General features: G+C 41.8%; 1 protein-coding gene across 1 annotated transcript; it reads right to left on the reverse strand.

Moving 5' to 3' along the window:
- Positions 1-5,116: 5,116 nt before the first annotated feature.
- On the reverse strand, positions 5,117-9,487 carry LOC108676507 (putative uncharacterized protein DDB_G0271606). The gene is made up of 5 exons (XM_018164588.1): positions 9,232-9,487; positions 8,762-8,934; positions 8,106-8,195; positions 5,435-5,569; positions 5,117-5,362 (listed from the first exon to the last, which is right to left on the reverse strand). The coding sequence occupies exons 1-5, from the start codon at positions 9,485-9,487 to the stop codon at positions 5,117-5,119; spliced, it is 900 nt and encodes a 299-aa protein (XP_018020077.1).
- Between the last annotated feature and the right edge of the window lie 10,752 nt (positions 9,488-20,239).

The following is a 20,239-nucleotide window of genomic DNA, read 5'->3' on the forward strand; positions in this document are numbered from 1 at the left end:
ACGATGTTACAAAAAGTGATAACAAGATTGATTGAAGAACCACAATGACTCGGAAAAACTCGGCAGTCGTGCACGCATGGAGGAATGAATTATAAAAAGAATGATCTGAAGAACAACGAATTTTTACAATAGACCGTAATTATTAGGAACGGTTAGATAATACGAAACGGTTAGATAATACTGCAGTGATACGAAACCAACCACTGCCGAATATATGCGCAGCCAATCATCACAAACAATATACTTACCCAATCACTTAAGAATATAATCTATTAATGAACCAACGTGCATACATGTGGATTGCCTGGTATATAACCCTGACCATTCTCCGTTAACCTGCAGCGTTTAGTTAGGTTAAGTATATTGTTATTAATTCCTCCTTCTGACAGCCTTAGATGGAGTTTTATTCCTCTATTTGGCAGCTCTCTAGAGGTATATAGTCTCTCTATAGTCAGCTCTATGTTATAGATTATATAGCTCACTGTAGAGGGACTTCTATATTAGAAGTACCACCGCTGACATCATTCTAATGATATAGTTTCATCACACAACTGACACCATTCTAATGGTATAGTTTCATCACACAACTGACACCATTCTAATGGAATAGTTTCATCACACAACTGACACCATTCTAATGGTATAGTTTCATCACACAACTGACACCATTCTAATGGTATAGTTTCATCACACAACTGACACCATTCTAATGGTATAGTTTCATCACACAACTGACACCATTCTAATGGTATAGTTTCATCACACAACTGACACCATTCTAATGGTATAGTTTCATCACACAACTGACACCATTCTAATGGTATAGTTTCATCACACAACTGACACCATTCTAATGGTATAGTTTCATCACACAACTGACACCATTCTAATGGTATAGTTTCATCACACAACTGACACCATTCTAATGGTATAGTTTCATCACACAACTGACACCATTCTAATGGTATAGTTTCATCACACAACTGACACCATTCTAATGGTATAGTTTCATCACACAACTGACACCATTCTAATGGTATAGTTTCATCACACAACTGACACCATTCTAATGGTATAGTTTCATCACACAACTGACACCATTCTAATGGTATAGTTTCATCACACAACTGACACCATTCTAATGGTATAGTTTCATCACACAACTGACACCATTCTAATGGTATAGTTTCATCACACAACTGACACCATTCTAATGGTATAGTTTCATCACACAACTGACACCATTCTAATGGTATAGTTTCATCACACAACTGACACCATTCTAATGGTATAGTTTCATCACACAACTGACACCATTCTAATGGTATAGTTTCATCACACAACTGACACCATTCTAATGGTATAGTTTCATCACACAACTGACACCATTCTAATGGTATAGTTTCATCACACAACTGACACCATTCTAATGGTATAGTTTCATCACACAACTGACACCATTCTAATGGTATAGTTTCATCACACAACTGACACCATNGCCGAAAATATGTCTCAACTGCAAATGTCTTTTGCTCTGTAGTCCAAGGCATCTCGAAGCTCACACGTGGTAGACTCTTAGATCAATCCGTCTTCTTAATGAATCTGAAACAAATAACAGGATTACTTGAGTATTGTGGAAATTATTCAACTTTTTATGAGCTCTGTTTTTTTTGTGTCACCCTGTACAAGTCCTTTCTGATGGACTGCGTTAATTGTAGTTACGAAGGTCTCAGTGACAATCGAACTATCCAATGGCCGCTACACGAGTCATTCATATTTAAAATTTCTTGGTCCACAGAGCGGCCAGGAGTATGAATCGGTATTTGTGTTTCCAGAGCTGCCCGAGCGTTGGAATCACTTTATATTTCGGCTCACAGAGTTGCCCGAGCGTTGGAATCACTATATATTTTGGGTCCCAGAGCTGCCCGAGCGTTGGAATCACTTTATCTTCGGGCTCCTTCTATATATATTTATAGAGAGAGAGTTGCAAGCGGTAACATTTAGCGTCACTGCCAGCAGAGCGGTAACATTTAGCGTCACTGCCAGCAGAGCGGTAACATTTAGCGTCACTGCCAGCAGTGCAGTAACATTTAGCGTCACTGCCAGCAGTGCAGTAACATTTAGCGTCACTGCCATCAGAGCAGTAACATTTAGCGTCACTGCCAGCAGAGCGGTAACATTTAGCGTCACTGCCAGCAGTGCTGGAGCGCTTAGGAGGCGACACACCGGAAATGAACCGCAATTTCTTCTTTATTTATGAGGCGGCAATTAAAGCTAAACGCGGCGATGGTCGCACGCCTCGCGACCACGCAGCATTACGACCACGATCATGTCGAGCATGCGCGACCACGCAGCATTACGACCACGATCATGTCGAGCATGCGCTGCCACGTAGCTTTACGACCACCATCATGTCACAGCCCCAAATATGTAATCATATGACGGACGTATATATTAAGGTTCACATCCATTAATATGCGATCACATTACGAACTACATATAACAAATAAGTGGCACAATTATTCGCCTCTAATGTTTGATCATGTAAACACGATCACATTACGGCGCAATAAGATCACATTACGCCGTAATGTGATCACGTAATACGGCAGATCCGCTCTGTTGATGGCCGAGTTTACCCTAAATTGAGTTTTTTTACCCCGAATTGAGTTTTTTTACCCCGAGTTTGGCGCCTAATAACAGCTGCACAAGCAGACTAATTTCCTCTTCCTATTGCCCTGTAGAGCGACCGGTGTTTGTTGACGCGGTGTTTGTTGACGTGGTGTTTGTTGACGTGGTGTTTGTTGACGCGGTGTTTGTTGACGTGGTGTTTGTTGACACGGTGTTTGTTGACGTGGTGTTTGTTGACGTGGTGTTTGTTGACGTGGTGTTTGTTGACGTGGTGTTTGTTGACGTGGTGTTTGTTGACGCGGTGTTTGTTGACGCGGTGTTTGTTGACGCGGTGTTTGTTGACGTGTTGTTTGTTTACGTGGTGAATAATATTAACGTATTAATTGACCCAGATGAATTCTAAAGATTACCGTAGGTGATTTAAGTGGCAAATAGCGTTTTTTTAGAGAGTAAATAAATAATGTGGTTAGTTAAGCAAGAATTACTGTCCATGAGATTAATTTACCGGATTAACGTAACCATGCAATAAATAATATAATAATCAAGGAATTAAATTGACCAGGCTAATCCTAACGGACGGAATAAGCATGCAAATGAGGATAAAAAATGGAATTTAATAGCGGAATTTAGCAGCAGAAAAATGAAGGTTGACACCCTCGGCTGTCAACTTCTGTCTAAAATTTCAAGGATGCTCAAGAAAGATTTTTTTTAATTCGTTAAGTAAAGACGAAAATTTAATTGGAATTTCCAATATTTCTATTTTGAAAAAGGGCTGCAAAATTAATTTAGAATTTCTGATATACGCCGCCGGAAACAGCCTTTGTTCGTAGTTACGACATTTTAGAGGAGGGTTTGAGATGTGAGTAATGAGTGATTAGGCCCTCGAGACACTTAATGAGACTAGAGAAACTTAATGAGACTAGAGAAACTTAATGAGACTAGAGACACTTAATGAGACTAGAGACACTTAATGAGACTAGAGACACTTAATGAGAGTAGAGACACTTAATGAGACTTGAGACACTTAATGAGACTAGAGAAACTTAATGAGACTAGAGACACTTAATGAGAGTAGAGACACTCAATGAGACTAGAGAAACTTAATGAGACCAGAGACACTTAATGAGACTAGAGACACTTAATGAGACTAGAGAAACTTAATGAGACTAGAGACACTTAATGAGACTAGAGACACTTAACGGGACTAGAGACACTTAATGAGACTAGAGACACTTAATGACACTGTTGGGCCATGTTTCGAGTCATTGGAGTCACAGATTATGACTCTAAGGAAGTTTCCTTTTGTAAGCTTACAGTTTTGGCTGGTTATGAGTAGCATCGCCGCTTCAGTTTTCTGACGAACTATAATTAATATCCAACATAGTGTATATTGACCGTCAAATGAGCTTTGGCCGTGCTTTCCAGCCGGCCTCCCAAGCATCTCTCATGGTTTTTAATAGGGATAAGCCCAGTTGAGGTTAATGTTGCTCCTAAGAGGAACACATGCCGGCTGCCTTCGTTTCTCCTTTAATATTCAATTGTGATCTCCTTCTTTTCCTATATTATGCATGAATTACTAGCCTTGTTAACTTAATTAAAATTTATTTGGGATTTCTTTTCAGGTATTAAGCATGGCTCCCCTAAAGCCACGGTCAGCCGTTGCTTCGCTTCTCCTTTAATATCCAATTGCGATCTCTTTTTTCTGTATTAAGCACGACCATCCGCCTTATTAACTTCAGTAATATTTATTTGTAATTTTTTTCTTTTATTAAGCATGCCCCCGCCCTACACCCACAGTCGGCCGCTGATGAACTTCCCTTACTCCACAAGAAGGAAGCTCGTGGCTGAGTAAAGTATTATTTCATTTCAAGTATTAAAGTATTATTTCTTTTCAAGTATTAAGCAAAGCCCCGCCCTACACCCACGGTCGGCCGTTGATGAACTTCCCTTACTTGACAAGAAGGAAGCTCGCGGCTGAGTAAAGTGTAGGTTGGACTCGCCCTATCACGGTCGCGTCTCAGCCTCGTTACCAGCCTAATTTATTCTGATTGCTCATTTGCGCTGCGCGAAAAACGCAAAGCCTCAGGCCTCCAACGCCCCCCTCTTCCCCTCACTATATATTGGGGAGGGAAGGTGGGGAGGGAGGGGTGAGTAGGGTTGTTGGGAAAAGGCACCTTAGCCTCTGACTTCCGTGTGAAAAATGGACGGTAGAGTCGTTGAAAGTTGAGGTGAATTCACTCAAATCAGGAAATTTCCAAGTAAAAACGTTCCTCTGAGATCTGAAATTATCAAAATATATAAATGGCACGTGAAAGAACCCAATTTCACAGAGGAAAGAGAGAGAGGGGAGAGGGGGGAGAGACAGGGGAGGCAGGGGGGCACTCGCAAAGCGCTGCGTCAGGGCGTCATTACAGGCGCTGCATTTTTGCTGTGATCGCACGCAAAACAATCGCGTCAGATGACGACGAGCTGATGACCTGCCCAGCTAATGACGTGTGCTGGGCTGCTGCTGGGCCTGCTGCTGGGCCTGCTGCTGGGCCTTCTGCTGGGCCTGCTGCTGGGCCTTCTGCTGGGTCTGCTGCTGGGCCTGCTGCTGGGTCTGCTGCTGGGCCTGCTGCTGGGCCTGCTGCTGGGCCTTCTGCTGGGTCTGCTGCTGGGCCTGCTGCTGTGCCTGCTGCTGGGCCTGCTGCTGGGCCTGTTGCTGGGCCTGTTGCTGGGCCTGCTGCTGGGTCTGCTATTGGGCCTGCTGCTGGGCCTGTTGCTGGGCCTGCTGCTGGGCCTTCTGCTGGGTCTGCTATTGGGCCTGCTGCTGGGCCTGCTGCTGGGCCTTCTGCTGGGTCTGCTGCTGGGCCTGCTGCTGTGCCTGCTGCTGGGCCTGCTGCTGGGCCTGCTGCTGGGCCTGCTGCTGGGCCTGCTGCTGGGCCTGCTGCTGGGCCTGCTGCTAGGCCTGCTGCTGGGCCTGGTGCTGGGCCTTCTGCTGGGCCTGTTGCTGGGCCTGCTGCTGTGCCTGCGGCTATGCCTGCAGCAGGCCTAGTGTCGCACATATCGCGACAAAGTCTTTTGCTGGGCTGTCCCAGCTATTAAAGCTGCTTTTATCCTAAGAGAATCCTTGTAATCCTAACCTAATCCTCATAATATCGAGCCAAGCTCTGGTGCCACACAAGGAGACTTCAATGCACCCCCGACACCGATCTTGCCATTCTCGCCTCGCATCATAAATAATGAACAATACATACAACATTTTTTAAAAAAGTCTTGTCATGTGGCTACAACACAATAGTAAAAATTCAATATTATTTTTGAATTATGTATTAATGAATGAATATGAATTATACATCATCATAACATACCATGCAACTCAACCCCTGCTCTCACAATCTATCCGCGAATAGTTAACAGCGAATGTTGGTTAATTAAATGATTTTCTTCAAACATATCACTTTTATAATAAAGTACTTCGATTTATACAAGTTACTGATTTTGTTCCAAGCTGTTTGTTGCTCGGGCACGTATAAATTGGTTTCAAAAAAGAACATCGGTTATATTTCAGACGGTTTACTTGCACATTTTTAACCAAACCGACAAAGATTGACTGATCATATAAGCTACAAAATTATATATTGATAGAAAACAAATTGTACTTAAAGAAAATTTTGCGTTCTATGTGGCTTATATAAAATTTTTCGGTCTGGATAAATTACATTTAAATAAAATTTTTAGGTCTAGACAAATTGCATTCATAGAAAATTTCAAGGTCCTGACGAATTGCACTTATAGGAAATTTTGAGGTCAAGACAAATTGCATTTAAAGAAAATTTTGAAGTTTAGACAAAATGCAATCATAGAAAATTTCAAGGTGCTGACTAATTGCAATTATAGAAAATTTTGAAGTGTAGACAAATTTCATTTATAGACAATTTTGAGGTCTAGACAAATTGCATTTATAGAAAATTTTGAAGTCTAAATAAATTGCATCTATAGAAAATTTTGAGGTCTAAACAAATTGCATTTGTAGAAAATTTTGAGGTCTAAATAAATTGCATTTATAGAAAATTTTGAGGTCTAGACAAATTGCATTTAAATAAAATTTTGTAACTTAAGACGACCTAGACATTCTAGCATTCTAGATTGAGACAGTCATGGCTGCAATTGCGGTCAATGGTGCAGAAGATATATTAGCTTGAGGTAAAAGGCTTAATTACTCGCACGGTGGACAAATTAGTTGACACTTACTACGATAATTCGAACCGCGCGATTGAGGTCTCTTCATGGCGGAGACAGTACAGTAATCGCTGGTGTTACTAGTGCAGTAATCCCTCACATATCGCTGGTGTAACTAGTGCAGTAATCCCTCACATATTGCTGGTGTTACTAGTGCAGTAATCCCTCACATATCGCGGGTGTTACTAGTGCAGTAATCCCTCACATATCGCTTGTGTTACTAGTGCAGTAATCCCTCACATATTGCAGGAAATGTGATCATTTTGGATCTGTGGTCAAAGGTAAATTTCTTTCACACTGTCCTATAATTACATATTTTTGAGCTCAAGCCATTCATTTCCGCTTGAAATTTCTTTGTTCTCTTTCTGTTCCGATTTCCCCACTACCCCTATACTTCAAAGAGAATTTTTTTTCCTGATTAATTTCCATTACCAGCACAATCGAAAATGTAGATGAGAAATTTTATTTAATTTTTTTAATACCTCTTTGTCATCAATATCCATAAATTCGGACGAGAAATTCGAGTATCTATTTTTAATCAATAATTGCCACCACAACCCGTAAATTCCGGCACGTAATTCAATAGTTTCTCTTTAATTCACAATCGCCGCCACAACTCGTAAATTTGCACGCGAATTTCGATTGTCTGGACCCGCGCAATAGTTGAGTTAGCCCTCCGTCCGCTGAGCTGCTGAGGTACGCAGCAGTTAAGCGTGTCCAGCCCTCAGCAAGCGCTTCTATTGTTCAATAAAGACCCGCAATTACAAGCCAATGAGTTTCCTGTGCACCATTATGGCGCACCATTGCGGTGATGCGTAATTGCTGTGGCTGGTGCTGTGTGCTACTGCTGGTACTGCTGTGGATGGTGCTGCGTGCTACTGGTGGTGCTGCTGTGGCTGGTGCTGTGTGCTACTGATGGTGCTGCGTGCTACTGCTGGTGCTGCTGTGGATGGTGCTGCTGCTACTGCTGGTGCTGCTGTTGCTAGTGCTGCTGTTCCTGGAGCTGCTGTGGCTGGTGCTGCTGTGACTGGTGCTGCTGCTGCTGTGGCTGGTGCTGCTGTGGCTGGTGGTACTGGTGCTGCTGTGGCTGGTTCAGCTGCTGCTGTGACTGGTGCTGTGTGCTACTGATGGAGCTGCTGTTGCTAGTGCTGCTGTTCCTGGAGCTGCTGTGGCTGGTGATGCTGTGGCTGGAGCTGCTGTGGCTGGTGCTGCTGGTGCTACTGGTGCTGCTGTGGCTGGTTCTGCTGCTGCTGTGACTGGTGCTGCTGCTGCTGATGCTGCTGCTGCTGCTGTGGCTGGTGCTGCTGTGGATGGTGCTGCTGCAAGTGCTGGTGCTGCTGTTGCTGGTTCTGCGTGCTGCTGCTGCTGCTAATGCTGCAGGACCTAGTTCTGCTGCTCTTATTGTAAGTTATCAGCGGCTGGATGTGCAGCATTTGTAGCTGTCATGTCCCTGCTTCCTCTGTTGCTGTTTTTGTTTCATCCTATGTCGCTCTTGTTGTACTGTTGTTGTTGCCCTAGTGTTGTTGTACTGTTGCTGTTGCCTAGTGCTGTTGTACTGTTGCTGTTGCACTGTTGCTGTTGTCCTAGTGCTGTTGCACTGCTGTTGTTGTACTGTTGTTGTTGTTGCACTGTTGCTGTTGTTGTACTGTTGTTGTTGTTGCACTGTTGCTGTTGCCCTAGTGCTGTTGTACTGTTGTTGTTGTACTGTTGTTGTTGTTGCACTGTTGCTGTTGTTGTACTGTTGTTGTTGTTGCACTGTTGCTGTTGCCTAGTGCTGTTGTACTGTTGCTGTTGCACTGTTGCTGTTGTACTGTTGTTGCTGCACTGTTGCTGTTGCACTGTTGCTGTTGTACTGTTGCTGTTGTACTGTTGCTGTTGCACTGTTGCTGTTGTACTGTTACTGTTGTACTGTTGCTGTTGCACTGTTGCTGTTGTACTGTTGCTGTTGTACTGTTGCTGTTGCACTGTTGTTGTTGCACTGTTGCTGTTGCACTGTTGCCGTTGCACTGTTGCTGTTGCTTTGTTGCTGTTGCACTCTTGCTGTTGCACTGTTGCTGTTGCACTCTTGCTGTTGCACTGTTGCTGTTGCAATGTTGCTGTTAATAGTCTACTTCTCCTCTAGCCGTCAATTTGCTGTTTCCACTGTTAAACTGTTTACTGTTGAAGCATTTTTTTCATTTGATGAACTGGCGTTGCATTTGCAAGATTCCACACCAAATCACTTAAAATTAAATATAATGGAAATGATTGCGATGCTTGGCCGCTGAACTTCCCAATTACTTGAATTTCACCCATTTAATCAATGGAAATTTTGATGTATGAATGGACTCGTGAACTAAATATTCATTGCATGAATAGTGAATGTCGTTTGTTAGCCACGACTGCCATGTGTCTGCACGACAGCCATGTGTCTGCACGACAGCCATGCGTCTGCACCACAGCCATGTGTCTGCACCACAGACATGTGTCTGCACCACAGCCATGTGTCTGCACCACAGCCATGTGTCTGCACGACAGCCATGTGTCTGCACGACAGCCATGTGTCTGCACCACAGCCATGTGTCTGCACGACAGCCATGTGTCTGCACGACAGCCATGTGTCTGCACGACAGCCATGTGTCTGCACCACAGCCATGTGTCTGCCAGACAGTTTATGTCTGCCCGTTAGTCTGTTAACAGGCGACGAACTTTTCACCTATACAAACAGGAGCATTGATTGCTTCCTGTCTGCCATAAAATAATAATAATGTTAATAAAAAGCTCAACTTTTCACAACAATAAAATGTTTTGAAATGGGCAACTTAACAATAATGTGTAGGTTGAATTAACCTATTCCAGTGTAGGGTATAACATTCGTAGGTTGTTTATGATCAGTTTCCCGTACTTAAAAAATATCCTTCTTGGAAATAAGGACGGGGTTTTGGTTGGCCGACCATCACGCGACTATAATCTTTGTCGAGGTTGTCTTCCGGGACGACGATGTGTTGACAACTGCGACAAGACTACAGACGTGCCACGTCTTTATAGAGAGCAGTTAGAGAGCAGTTAGAGAGCAGTTAGAGAGCAGTTAGAGAGCAGTTAGAGAGCAGTTAGAGAGCAGTTAGAGCACTTCTAATTGCAGTGCAAAGCTTCAGGTCACGACAGTTTTATGGCCATTGTATACACCGGGAAAATTAACCCGTTCTATTGTCACATTAATGACACACATTCTTACCCACAGCTTACCAGAGAGCGTATGTACGTATATAGCAATGCATGATACGCCTTCTTTTCCAACATGTGTCAGGATGACACACATTACCTATACCATAACCCTCGTCATAACCTTAACTAAAGCAAACATTAAAGATGGCTAATATTCACATGACTCATTACCACTCAATGAGAGTTACTTTATTAAAGTAATGATGCACCATTTGTTATTGTGTGTCATGCTGAAACAGTTTGACGCAGCAAAAAGGAAAATCAGTTCGTTACTATTCGGACAATGTGACCCATCAATGTTTATGTGTATATAAAGTGGCTTCAATACAAGCATTATAGCGCGCGTTAGCGGCGCATTATAGCGCGCGTTAGCGGTGCATTATAGCGCGCGAGTGTCACTAAGCCCACTCAGTAAAGTGTGTCAGCTGACCCACTAATTACCGCGTGCAACAACAAGCCACTCATCAGAGAGTGTCAGCTCAAGCCACTCATCAGTGTCAGGAGCTTCAGTTCCGTCGGCACAAAAACTCTGTCATCGGAGCTAAGCTTTTGTGCTCAAGCACATGGTTTTTGTGCTATTAAATCTTGTGGGGCTGTGAAGGGTTATTAGACCCTGAAGGGCTTCGTGGGGTTAGACCATGTGGGGTTTTCTGGGGTTAGACCCTGCTGGGCGTTGTAGAGTTATAGCCCTGTTGGGCTTGTGGGGTTGGATCCAAAAGGGCTCGTAGGGTTAATCTCTTTAGCACTTTTTATGCGGTTTGAACCTGTGAAGCTTCGTGGGGTTAAAGCTTGATGAGTTTCGTGGGGCTAAACCCTGTGGGGCTTAGTAGGGTTGGATTGGTCGGGGTAAAGTGGGATGTTAATTCCCGCTCACAGGCACTCACTCCATTAGCCACTCACCCCATTAGCCACTCACTCCATTAGCCACTCACCCCATTAGCCACTCACTCCATTAGCCACTCACCCCATTAGCCACTCACCCCATTAGCCACTCACCCCATTAGCCGGTCACCCAACCCGCTCCTCCCCACCAGATTCTCCCCTGATGTCTTCCCCACATATATTATTATTTATTATATATTCTTCCCATATATATAGTACATTCAATTGATCAATTATTTTGTACGTTGTCTCTTTATCATATTTCCAGCCCAGATTATATTCTTATATTCGGCGCTTATCATATTTCCTTATTTATTATTCCTTATCTCATCTTAATAATAACTATACGAAAATCATTTATATATTTGTTCACTCTCCGTAACGATCATTTATTATTGAAGGTTTTATTTTATCAATAGTTGGTGAAATAAAAAATACATTAATACTCTATTCTAACTTCAATATTACAGACATATTATAAACATTACAGAACATGAATATGCGAAACATGTGTGGATGTTGATACAAAGAAAAGGCTTAATAGGCTTCAGCTTTAACTATCATGTGAATTCATATTCATATATCGTTAATTATTATCTGTCATTCTCATACCTGATATATAATTATTTACATAATACATTTTTCATACGTGGAATGATAGGTGCGATGAATAGCACGCTACGTTCCATTCATTAATCGCTACGTTCCAATTAATGCATGGGATGCAAATTGTTCGTAATGCTCAGAAGTTAAGTAAATAAATCATAAAAAATAAATTATATAGCGTACATTGCGATGGAGAAGAATTAGAAGAAAATGTGTTCAGAAGCAATACAACAAAGAAGCTTTCTAACACAGTCTATGTGATAAATAGTAATATATGAAAATAACAATGAATCGTTTGCTAAAATCATTAAAAAACGAAATTTAACATGATAATAAACATCGCTGTTCACACAAAATTGCATTCATTTCTCTCAGTGTCTACATGGAACATAATAATTAGACTCCCACCTGCACCCTCCCCTCGGCCTTCGTTTAACTGAGGGAAACAACTACAGGCAAAGAAATAGGTGAGGTTTTGTCTAAATAGTGATGCAATTTTTGCCCTTGTCTGATAAGTGGCTCGTCCTGACCGAGTTTGGTGAGTCAAAGTGCGTATCAAAGCGTGTTACGTTCGTTCCCTGCTCGAGCGGTGAATAAAAAAATATAACTCAGTACTCACTGCAGTGAGTGACAGAGAGCGCATTTTCGCGAAAACTTGAGGTCACGGACAGACGGACGGACAAACAGACAGATGGACGGACGGACATGGCGAGCACAATAGTGCATTTTTTCCCTAAATGAGAAAATGCACTAAAAAGAGTGTCAGTATTGAGTCAATATGACACATGCATTTTAATGAATATGTTTCCCTCGCCTCTCTTGAGGGGAAACTACTTCTCCTTCAGCACGAGATAACATCTCCCCCTCTTACCCCATTTGGATAATCCCACCCCACCCCCTCACACTATAAGGGTAATTCCCGTTAGGGAATTGCTAAGCAGAAGTTGTCCTTAACTAAACTTGACACTCTGAATCTCCATAAGCAGGTTATCTAGCAACCAATCTTTATCTACTATAGTAGTAGCTAATCTTTATCTAGGAACTAATCTTTATCAAGGACCAAATTTTATCTAGGAGCTAGTCTTTATCTAAGAATTAGTCTTTATCTAAAATCAAGTTTTTATCTAGTAGCTAAACTTTATCTAGGAGCTAATCTTTATCTAGTGAGAGATCACTCAGAAAAATGAAGTCTAGATTAGATATTGTCCAATTCCTGACACACTTTCTGGATAGTGTGGACAATAATGAAATATTGTCGCAATGATGACAATCTTTCTGCTTTTGATACATTCTTTTAGCGTGTTTTTTTACTTTCTACTGATACGTTCTTTTACCGTAGCAAACTGGGTCAAAATGACTCACACAAGCAATACGTCAGTGCATCATTTTTTGGACAAGGTTTCACTTATTTCTCTGAATGGACGTTATCGCTTTATCTACTCAAGCTGCTTGGCTGTGATGAACAGATGGACGTGAAATGGACTGGCATGCAGGATATATTAAATTTTAGTACACAGACTTGAATGGATTAATTTTGTTTTGAATGATAACTGAAGATTCTTCGTGTGTTTTTTGTGTTGAATGGGAATCCGTGTGTGTTTGTTTGTGTTGAATGGGAACAAATGTTTGTTGAAGTGTTTGTGCTTGGTTCTTCTGTGAAGTTTAAGACGTCTTCGTCGATAGTCACGCTGATGTGCCGCCTTCGTCAACAATTTTCATTAAACCGTTGATTTTCAAGCCTCCCCACTCGGACCCCAGAGGGAACGTCGAACATACCGTATTATATCTGCCTGGGGCCAGCTGATGCCCACGGTTGGGCCAAATGATAATTTCTGTTAGGCCAGATGATGTCCTTAGTTGGGCCATCTGATGCCTTCAGTTGGGCTAGCTGATGCCCTCAGTTGGGCCAGCTGATGCCCTCAGTTGGGCCAGCTGATGCCCTCAGTTGGGCCAGCTGATGCCCTCAGTTGGGCCAGCTGATAATTTCAGTTAGGCCAGATGATGTCCTTAGTTGGGCCATCTGATGCCTTCAGTTGGGCCAGCTGATGCCCTCAGTTGGGCCAGCTGATGCCCTCAGTTGGGCCAGCTGATGCCCTCAGTTGGGCCAGCTGATGCCCTCAGTTGGGCCACGCCACCAGATGCTCTCAGTTGGGCCAGCTGATGCCCTCAATTGGGCCAGTGAATGCCCTCAGTTAGGATCCGAAATCGTCTCAACCGATCAATCCGGAATTTTACTAAAAAACGCATCCAGTCGTCTCTTGAACCTCGCAAGGGTGAACTCTCTTCCACTAAGCTGCATCGTAGAGGCGTTGAATAGCCTCGCGGTCTCGCTACTGAAACAGATCTCTCCCGAGGAGTCTGAAATTCGACTGCCGCTCGGATGTAAAATTTAAATATTGTGCGCATGCAGCCTCCCTTTTTCATCATTGGAATATGATACCATTCTGAAGGTCTCACTTTCAAATTTTGCAGCCAGTCCGGTTATCATCTTTCTGAATAAGAATATACCTTTTGGGTTATACCAGCCCCAGTAGCGCAGGTTCCTCATTTCGCTGATCCTGGACATGCATGAAGGTCCGTTGCCGAACTCCGCCCGGCGTGAGAGGCTACCAAAGCTGGCAGTAGTACTCTAGAATGGGGAGAGCTGGGGCTCTGATGCTTGTAATCAACGGCTTCGTCTCTCTTGTTCAGAATGTCCAGCAGATCAATTCTTTTTTTATATGCTTTTCGCAACTATTCCCGCCATGGGATCATCAAATATAACTTAAGTACTCATTAAAACTCCGGGTTCACGGACGAATTGTTTTCTCCTCAATTTCTGAGCCGCCGAACGACAAATATCGATGCCGAATCCTGACCTCTATGCTAACTCACGCTTCTCATTACTTAGAACCTAATTGGTGCCGTTGAATTGCATATTAGACACTAGGTCACAGTCCTAGACAACTCATCCTTTAATCTTTTCGACAAAAATAGAGGCTTTGTTGGTTTTATTTGGGTTGATTGATAACGGAAAGATGCACGCGCTTGGGTCGACAGATAGCAGGGCTTAACGGTTATTAAAGAATCACCATCACGACAACACTTCACCAAAAATCACGACACAACCTCCTCACCACCACCACACCACCACCGCCACCACCACCACTACCACCACCACCACCACCACCACGTCAGCGTTCGCACGTCGCCATGACTCAGCATTTATCGCGTCTGTCATCGCCGACTTCGTCGATTTCGTGGAAAAGCGACGAAGTTTCATGGAAACTCGGCGAGGGAAGACCAGCGTGAAGCACGGAGATGAAGCGTGAAGCAGGGAAGCGAAGCGTGAAGCAGGGAAGTGAAGAGTGAAGCAGGGGAGCCCAGCATGAAGCAGGGAAGTGAAGCGTGAAGCATGGAAATGAAGCGTAAGCAGGGAATCCCAGCATGAAGCAGGGAAGAGAAGCGTGAAGCTGGAAGCTCAGCGTGAAGCCCGGAAATGGGGCGTGAAGCAAAGAAGTCCAGCGTGAAGCAGGGAAGCCCAGCGTGAAGCATAGAAGTCCAGCGTGAAGCATAGAAGCCCAGCATGATCAATATGAAGCATGGAAGTCAAGCGTGAAGCAGAGAAGCGTGGCTTGTGGCAGAGAAGCGTGGCTTGTGGCAGAGAAGCGTGGCTTGTGGCAGAGAAGGGTGGCTTGTGGCAGATACGCGTGGCTTGTGGCAGAGAAGCGTGGCTTGTGGCAGAGAAGCGTGGCTTGTGGCAGAGAAGCGTGGCTTGTGGCAGGGAAGCGTGGCATGTGGCAGGGAAGCGTGGCATGTGGCTACCATGTTGATGTTGTCTGTAGATTAGCATCAATAAGTGGAGGATAATGTTGAATGTTGGTAGAGGTTTTTGAGCGAAAGTGAGTGTTGGTGAATGTTGGTTGTGGGTGTTAATGAGTGGTAGTGGGTGTTGGTGAGTGTTAATGGGTGTTGGTGAATGTTAGTGGGTGTTGATGAGTGTAGTGGGTGTTGGTGAGTGGTAGTGGGTGTTGGTGAGTGTTGACTGTTGTTGGGTGATGGTGGTTGTATGTTTTATAGAATGTTTACTTTTTTAATAACATAACAAATCTAGCACGCATATTTCACGAGTTTACGTCGATCGAAAAATCCACGACTTTTTCCAGAACCCGGTTGCGGGCGGCATTTCTCACAAGTCAGTTGGGATTCACGGTTCGGCTTCACGGTCCCGACCAGCGATTCGTCGTGACTTTTCGACTCAGTTTTTGTGTGACCAGGAGGATCGAGGCGGCCAGGATTAGCGAATCAGGATTGTGAATAATTTTTTTTAATATTGTGAATGTTGGTTATTAAATAAGGAAATATTTGGGGAAAGAAGAAAAGTTCGATAAGGAAATTGTAAATTTTTTGAATTTTCAGAAAAAGTTTAGACATCAAACGAGTCTCCACGCTTGCCAAACAAGTCCCCTTGCTTGCCAAACAAGTCCCCACGCTTGCCAAATAAGTCCCCACACTTGTCAAACAAGTCCCCACGCTTGCCAAACAAGTCCCCTTGCTTGCCAAACAAGTCCCCACGCTTGCCAAATAAGTCCCCACGCTTGCCAAACAAGTCCCCACGCTTGTCAAACAAGTCCCCACGCTTGCCAAATAAGTCCCCATGCTTGCCAAACAAGTCCCCACGCTTGTCAAACAAGTCCCTACGCTTGCCGAACAAGTCCCCACGCTTGTCAAACAAGTCCCCAATTATACAGACACTAAAAAAAGTATTACGGGTACATATAATGATTTATTCATTCTATTTGGTACCACTTTCACCATGTTATACTATTTACCACACAACATCACTATTTACCGCACAGCATCACTATTTACCACACAACATCACTATTTACCGCACAGCATCACTATTTACCACACAGCATCACTATTTACCACACAGCATCACTATTTACCGCCCAGCATCACTATTTACCGCCCAGCATCACTATTTACAGCACAGCATCACTATTTACAGCACAGCATCACTATTTACCGCCCAGCGTCACTATTTACCGCACAGCAGCACTATTTACCACTCAGCATCACTATTTACCACTCAGCATCACTATTTATCACACAGTATCACTGTTTACCACACAGCGTCACTATTTACCGCACAGCATCACTATTAACCACTCAGCATCACTATTTATCACACAGTATCACTGTTTACCGCACAGCATCACTATTTACCACTCAGCATCACTATTTAGCACACAGCATCACTATTTACCAGACAGTATCACTTTTTACCACACAGCATCACTATTTACCGCATAGCATCACTATTTACCGCACAGCATCACTATTTACAGCACAGCATCACTATTTACCGCCCAGCATCACTATTTATCACACAGCATCACTATTTACCAGACAGTATCACTGTTTACCGCACAGCATCACTATTTACCGCACAGCGTCACTATTTACAGCACAACATCGCTATTTACCGCACAGCATCACTATTTACCGCTCAGCATCACTATTTACCGCACAGCATCACTATTTACCGCGCAGTGTCACCATTTACCGCACAACATCACTATTTACCGCTCAGCGTCTCTATTTACCGCACAGCATCACTTATATTCACTTCATCAGCTTTTTCAAATTCTCACTGGATTTCGCGCATTTTTTTATTTCAGTTTTGCCTTAATTATTAACAAGGATATTAGTCAAACAATATTATTAGTCACACATTAAGACAGGTATTATGAATTTTTTCGGGGGTTTCTTTACTTTTAAATTCACAGCATGAATCAGTCGTTATATAATTACTATTTTTTAAATGCAATTTGAACATGAACAGGTAAGCAAAGATTAATTTAGTCAATTATGGTGAATTTTCTTGGCGTTTTCTTTGTTTTTTTTTCAAACACTTGGTTATGATCTTTACGTATATTATTAACATTGTTTAATTGAAAGTTGTAGTAACTTTACTCACACACTAAAAGGTGTGTAGTGACTGGGAAATAATGGGTTAATGTTTCTACCCTAAGGTTTATTTTTGCTGTGATATTAGAGATATTTATTTTAGCTGTGATATTTTAGCTGTGTGTGATATTAGAGCTGTGACTTAATTGCGGGTTCGAACTGCGAAAAGTACGAGGAGTTTTGACTGGTCAAACATGATCTAATAATAATTATAGATGTCATATCGTATCTTAAGGAATATGTTATATTGCGTGAGACACATCATTTGCAAAAAAAGGAATTTTCATGAATGATGAAGTGAAAGAAAAAGACATGTTTCATCTGATATATAAAATGGGTCGAGTTTGGACATCAGAATTGGGCGCCGGTCGCTTCCCATCTGGCATCTGACGTGGAAATAACGTCGATTAAATGTTGTGTCTACGACGTAAACTCTTAATAAACGTTTCCTCACCGTCGCTAGTCTTAGGGAATAAGATTTTCAACACAAAATTAAATAAGTAGTCTTTGCTTTGTAGGATTGCTTCATAGGATTGCTTTGTAGGACTTTGTTTTAGAATTGCTCTATAAGATTGCTTTCTGGGATTGCTTTGTAGGACTTTGTTTTAGAATTGCTCTATAGGATTGCTTTGTCGGGCTTTTTTAGGATTGCTTTGTAGTATTGCTTTATAGGATTGCTTTGTAGGACTTTTTATAATAGCTTTATTGGATTGCTTTGTAGGATTGCAAGGAAAGGATTGCTTTGTCGGATTACTTTGTAGGATTGCTTTGTGGGACTGCTTCGTAGGATTGCTTTGTAGGATTGCTCTGTAGAATTATTATGTGGGATAGCTTTGTAGGATTTTTTGTAGGATTGCTTTGTAGATTGATCTGTAGGATTGCTCTGTAGGATTTATTTGTAGGATTGCTCTGTAGGATTGCTTTGTAGGATTGCTCTGTAGGATTTATTTGTAGGATTGCTCTGTAGGATTGCTCTGTAGAATTATTATGTGGGATAGCTTTGTAGGATTTTTTGTAGGATTGCTCTGTAGGATTTATTTGTAGGATTGCTCTGTAGGATTTATTTGTAGGATAGTTTTGTATGATTGCTTTAAGACTGTACACTCAGGCTTTACAGTTTCCTAATGTTGACACACTTTCCACACATGGCACCAATACGCATTTTGAAGGACCAAACTGGGTTAGGAAAGACCTACAGAAGCGCACAAAGTCCGTTGATATATGGACAAATTTCCACTCATTTCTCTCAGTATGGCGTCAAGTTGGATCCCTTCCAGTATAGGCAACTGTCTGTCCAGTTGACAGGACTGTCGGGTTGACAGATACGACGAGTTGACAGATATGACTGCTAATTGGGGCCTCGGAATGACAGAAGCTGTCAGCTGTCAGGAGCTACTGTCATCCATCATAGCGTGGCTGATAAGAGGCCTGACGACACGCGTATAGACAGCGCAGCGTGCTGATAGAGACAGGCTCATGCTGATGCCAGCCTCAGTCGTCATTAGGAGGCTAAATAACGTAGTAATAAATAACGACGTAATAAATAACGACGTAATAAATAACGACGTAATAAATAACGACGTAATAAATAACGACATAATAAATAACGATAAAATAAATAACGACGTATTAAATAACGACGTAATAAATAACGACGTAATAAATAACGTCATAATGAATAACAACGGAATAAATAACGTAGTAATAAATAACAACGGAATAAATAACGACATAGTAAATAACGACGTAATAAATAACGACGTAATAAATAACGACGTAATAAATAACGACGTAATAAATAACGACGTAATGAATAACAACGGAATCAATAACGACGTAATAAATGACAACGTAGTAAATGACGACGTAATAAATGACGACGTAATAAATAACGACGTAATAAATGACGACGTAATAAATAACGACGTAATAAATGACGACGTAATAAATGAAGACGTAATAAATAACGACGTACTAAATGACAACGTAATAAATGACAACGTAATAAATGACGACGTAATAAATAACGACATATTAATAACGACGTAATAAATGACGACGTAATAAATAACGACGTAATAAATAACGATGTAATAAATAACGATGTAAAAAATAACGACATGATAAATAATGACATAACAAGTAACGACATAATAAGTAACGACATAATAGGTAACGACATAATAAATAACGACATTTTAAATAACGTCGTAATAGATAAGGAAATAATAATTAGTAACACAATAAAAAACGAAATAATAAATAACGACATAATAAATAACGACATAATAGGTAACGACATAATAAATATACGACATTTTAAACAACGTCGTAATAAATAACGAAATAATAGATAATAACATAATAAAAAAACGACATAATAAGTAACTACATAATAAATAACGACATAATAAATAACGACATAATAAAAAACATAACAAATAACGACATAATAAATAACGTCATAATGTATAACGTCATAATGAATAACGGTATAGTACACAATAACGTAATACATAATAACCATTCAACAACGCCATAATCAGAGTTCTATAACGCTATAACAACAGCTCATTAACGCCATAATGAGAGTTCTGTAACGCTATAATAACAGCTCATTAACGCCATAATGAGAGTTCTGTAACGCTATAATAACAGCTCATTAACGCCATAATCAGAGTTCTGTAACGCTATAATAACAGCTCATTAACGCCATAATCAGAGTTCTGTAACGCTATAA

This window comes from Hyalella azteca, unplaced genomic scaffold (genome assembly GCF_000764305.2).
Source record: "Hyalella azteca isolate HAZT.00-mixed unplaced genomic scaffold, Hazt_2.0.2 contig5520, whole genome shotgun sequence".
Classification (NCBI taxonomy): Eukaryota; Metazoa; Arthropoda; class Malacostraca; order Amphipoda; family Hyalellidae; genus Hyalella; species Hyalella azteca.

Excerpts from the sequence above, each read along its gene's own strand:
- LOC108676507 (XM_018164588.1), bottom strand. The coding sequence starts at position 9,487 with ATGGCTGTGGTGCAGACACATGGCTGTCGTGCAGACACATGGCTGTCG. Across the intron at positions 8,196-8,761 it reads GCAACAGTGCAACAGCAACA|CAACAGCAGCACCAGCACTT; the intron begins GTACAACAGTAA and ends ACGCAGAACCAG. Across the intron at positions 5,363-5,434 it reads AGCAGCAGGCCCAGCAGCAG|ACCCAGCAGCAGGCCCAGCA; the intron begins GCCCAATAGCAG and ends GCCCAATAGCAG.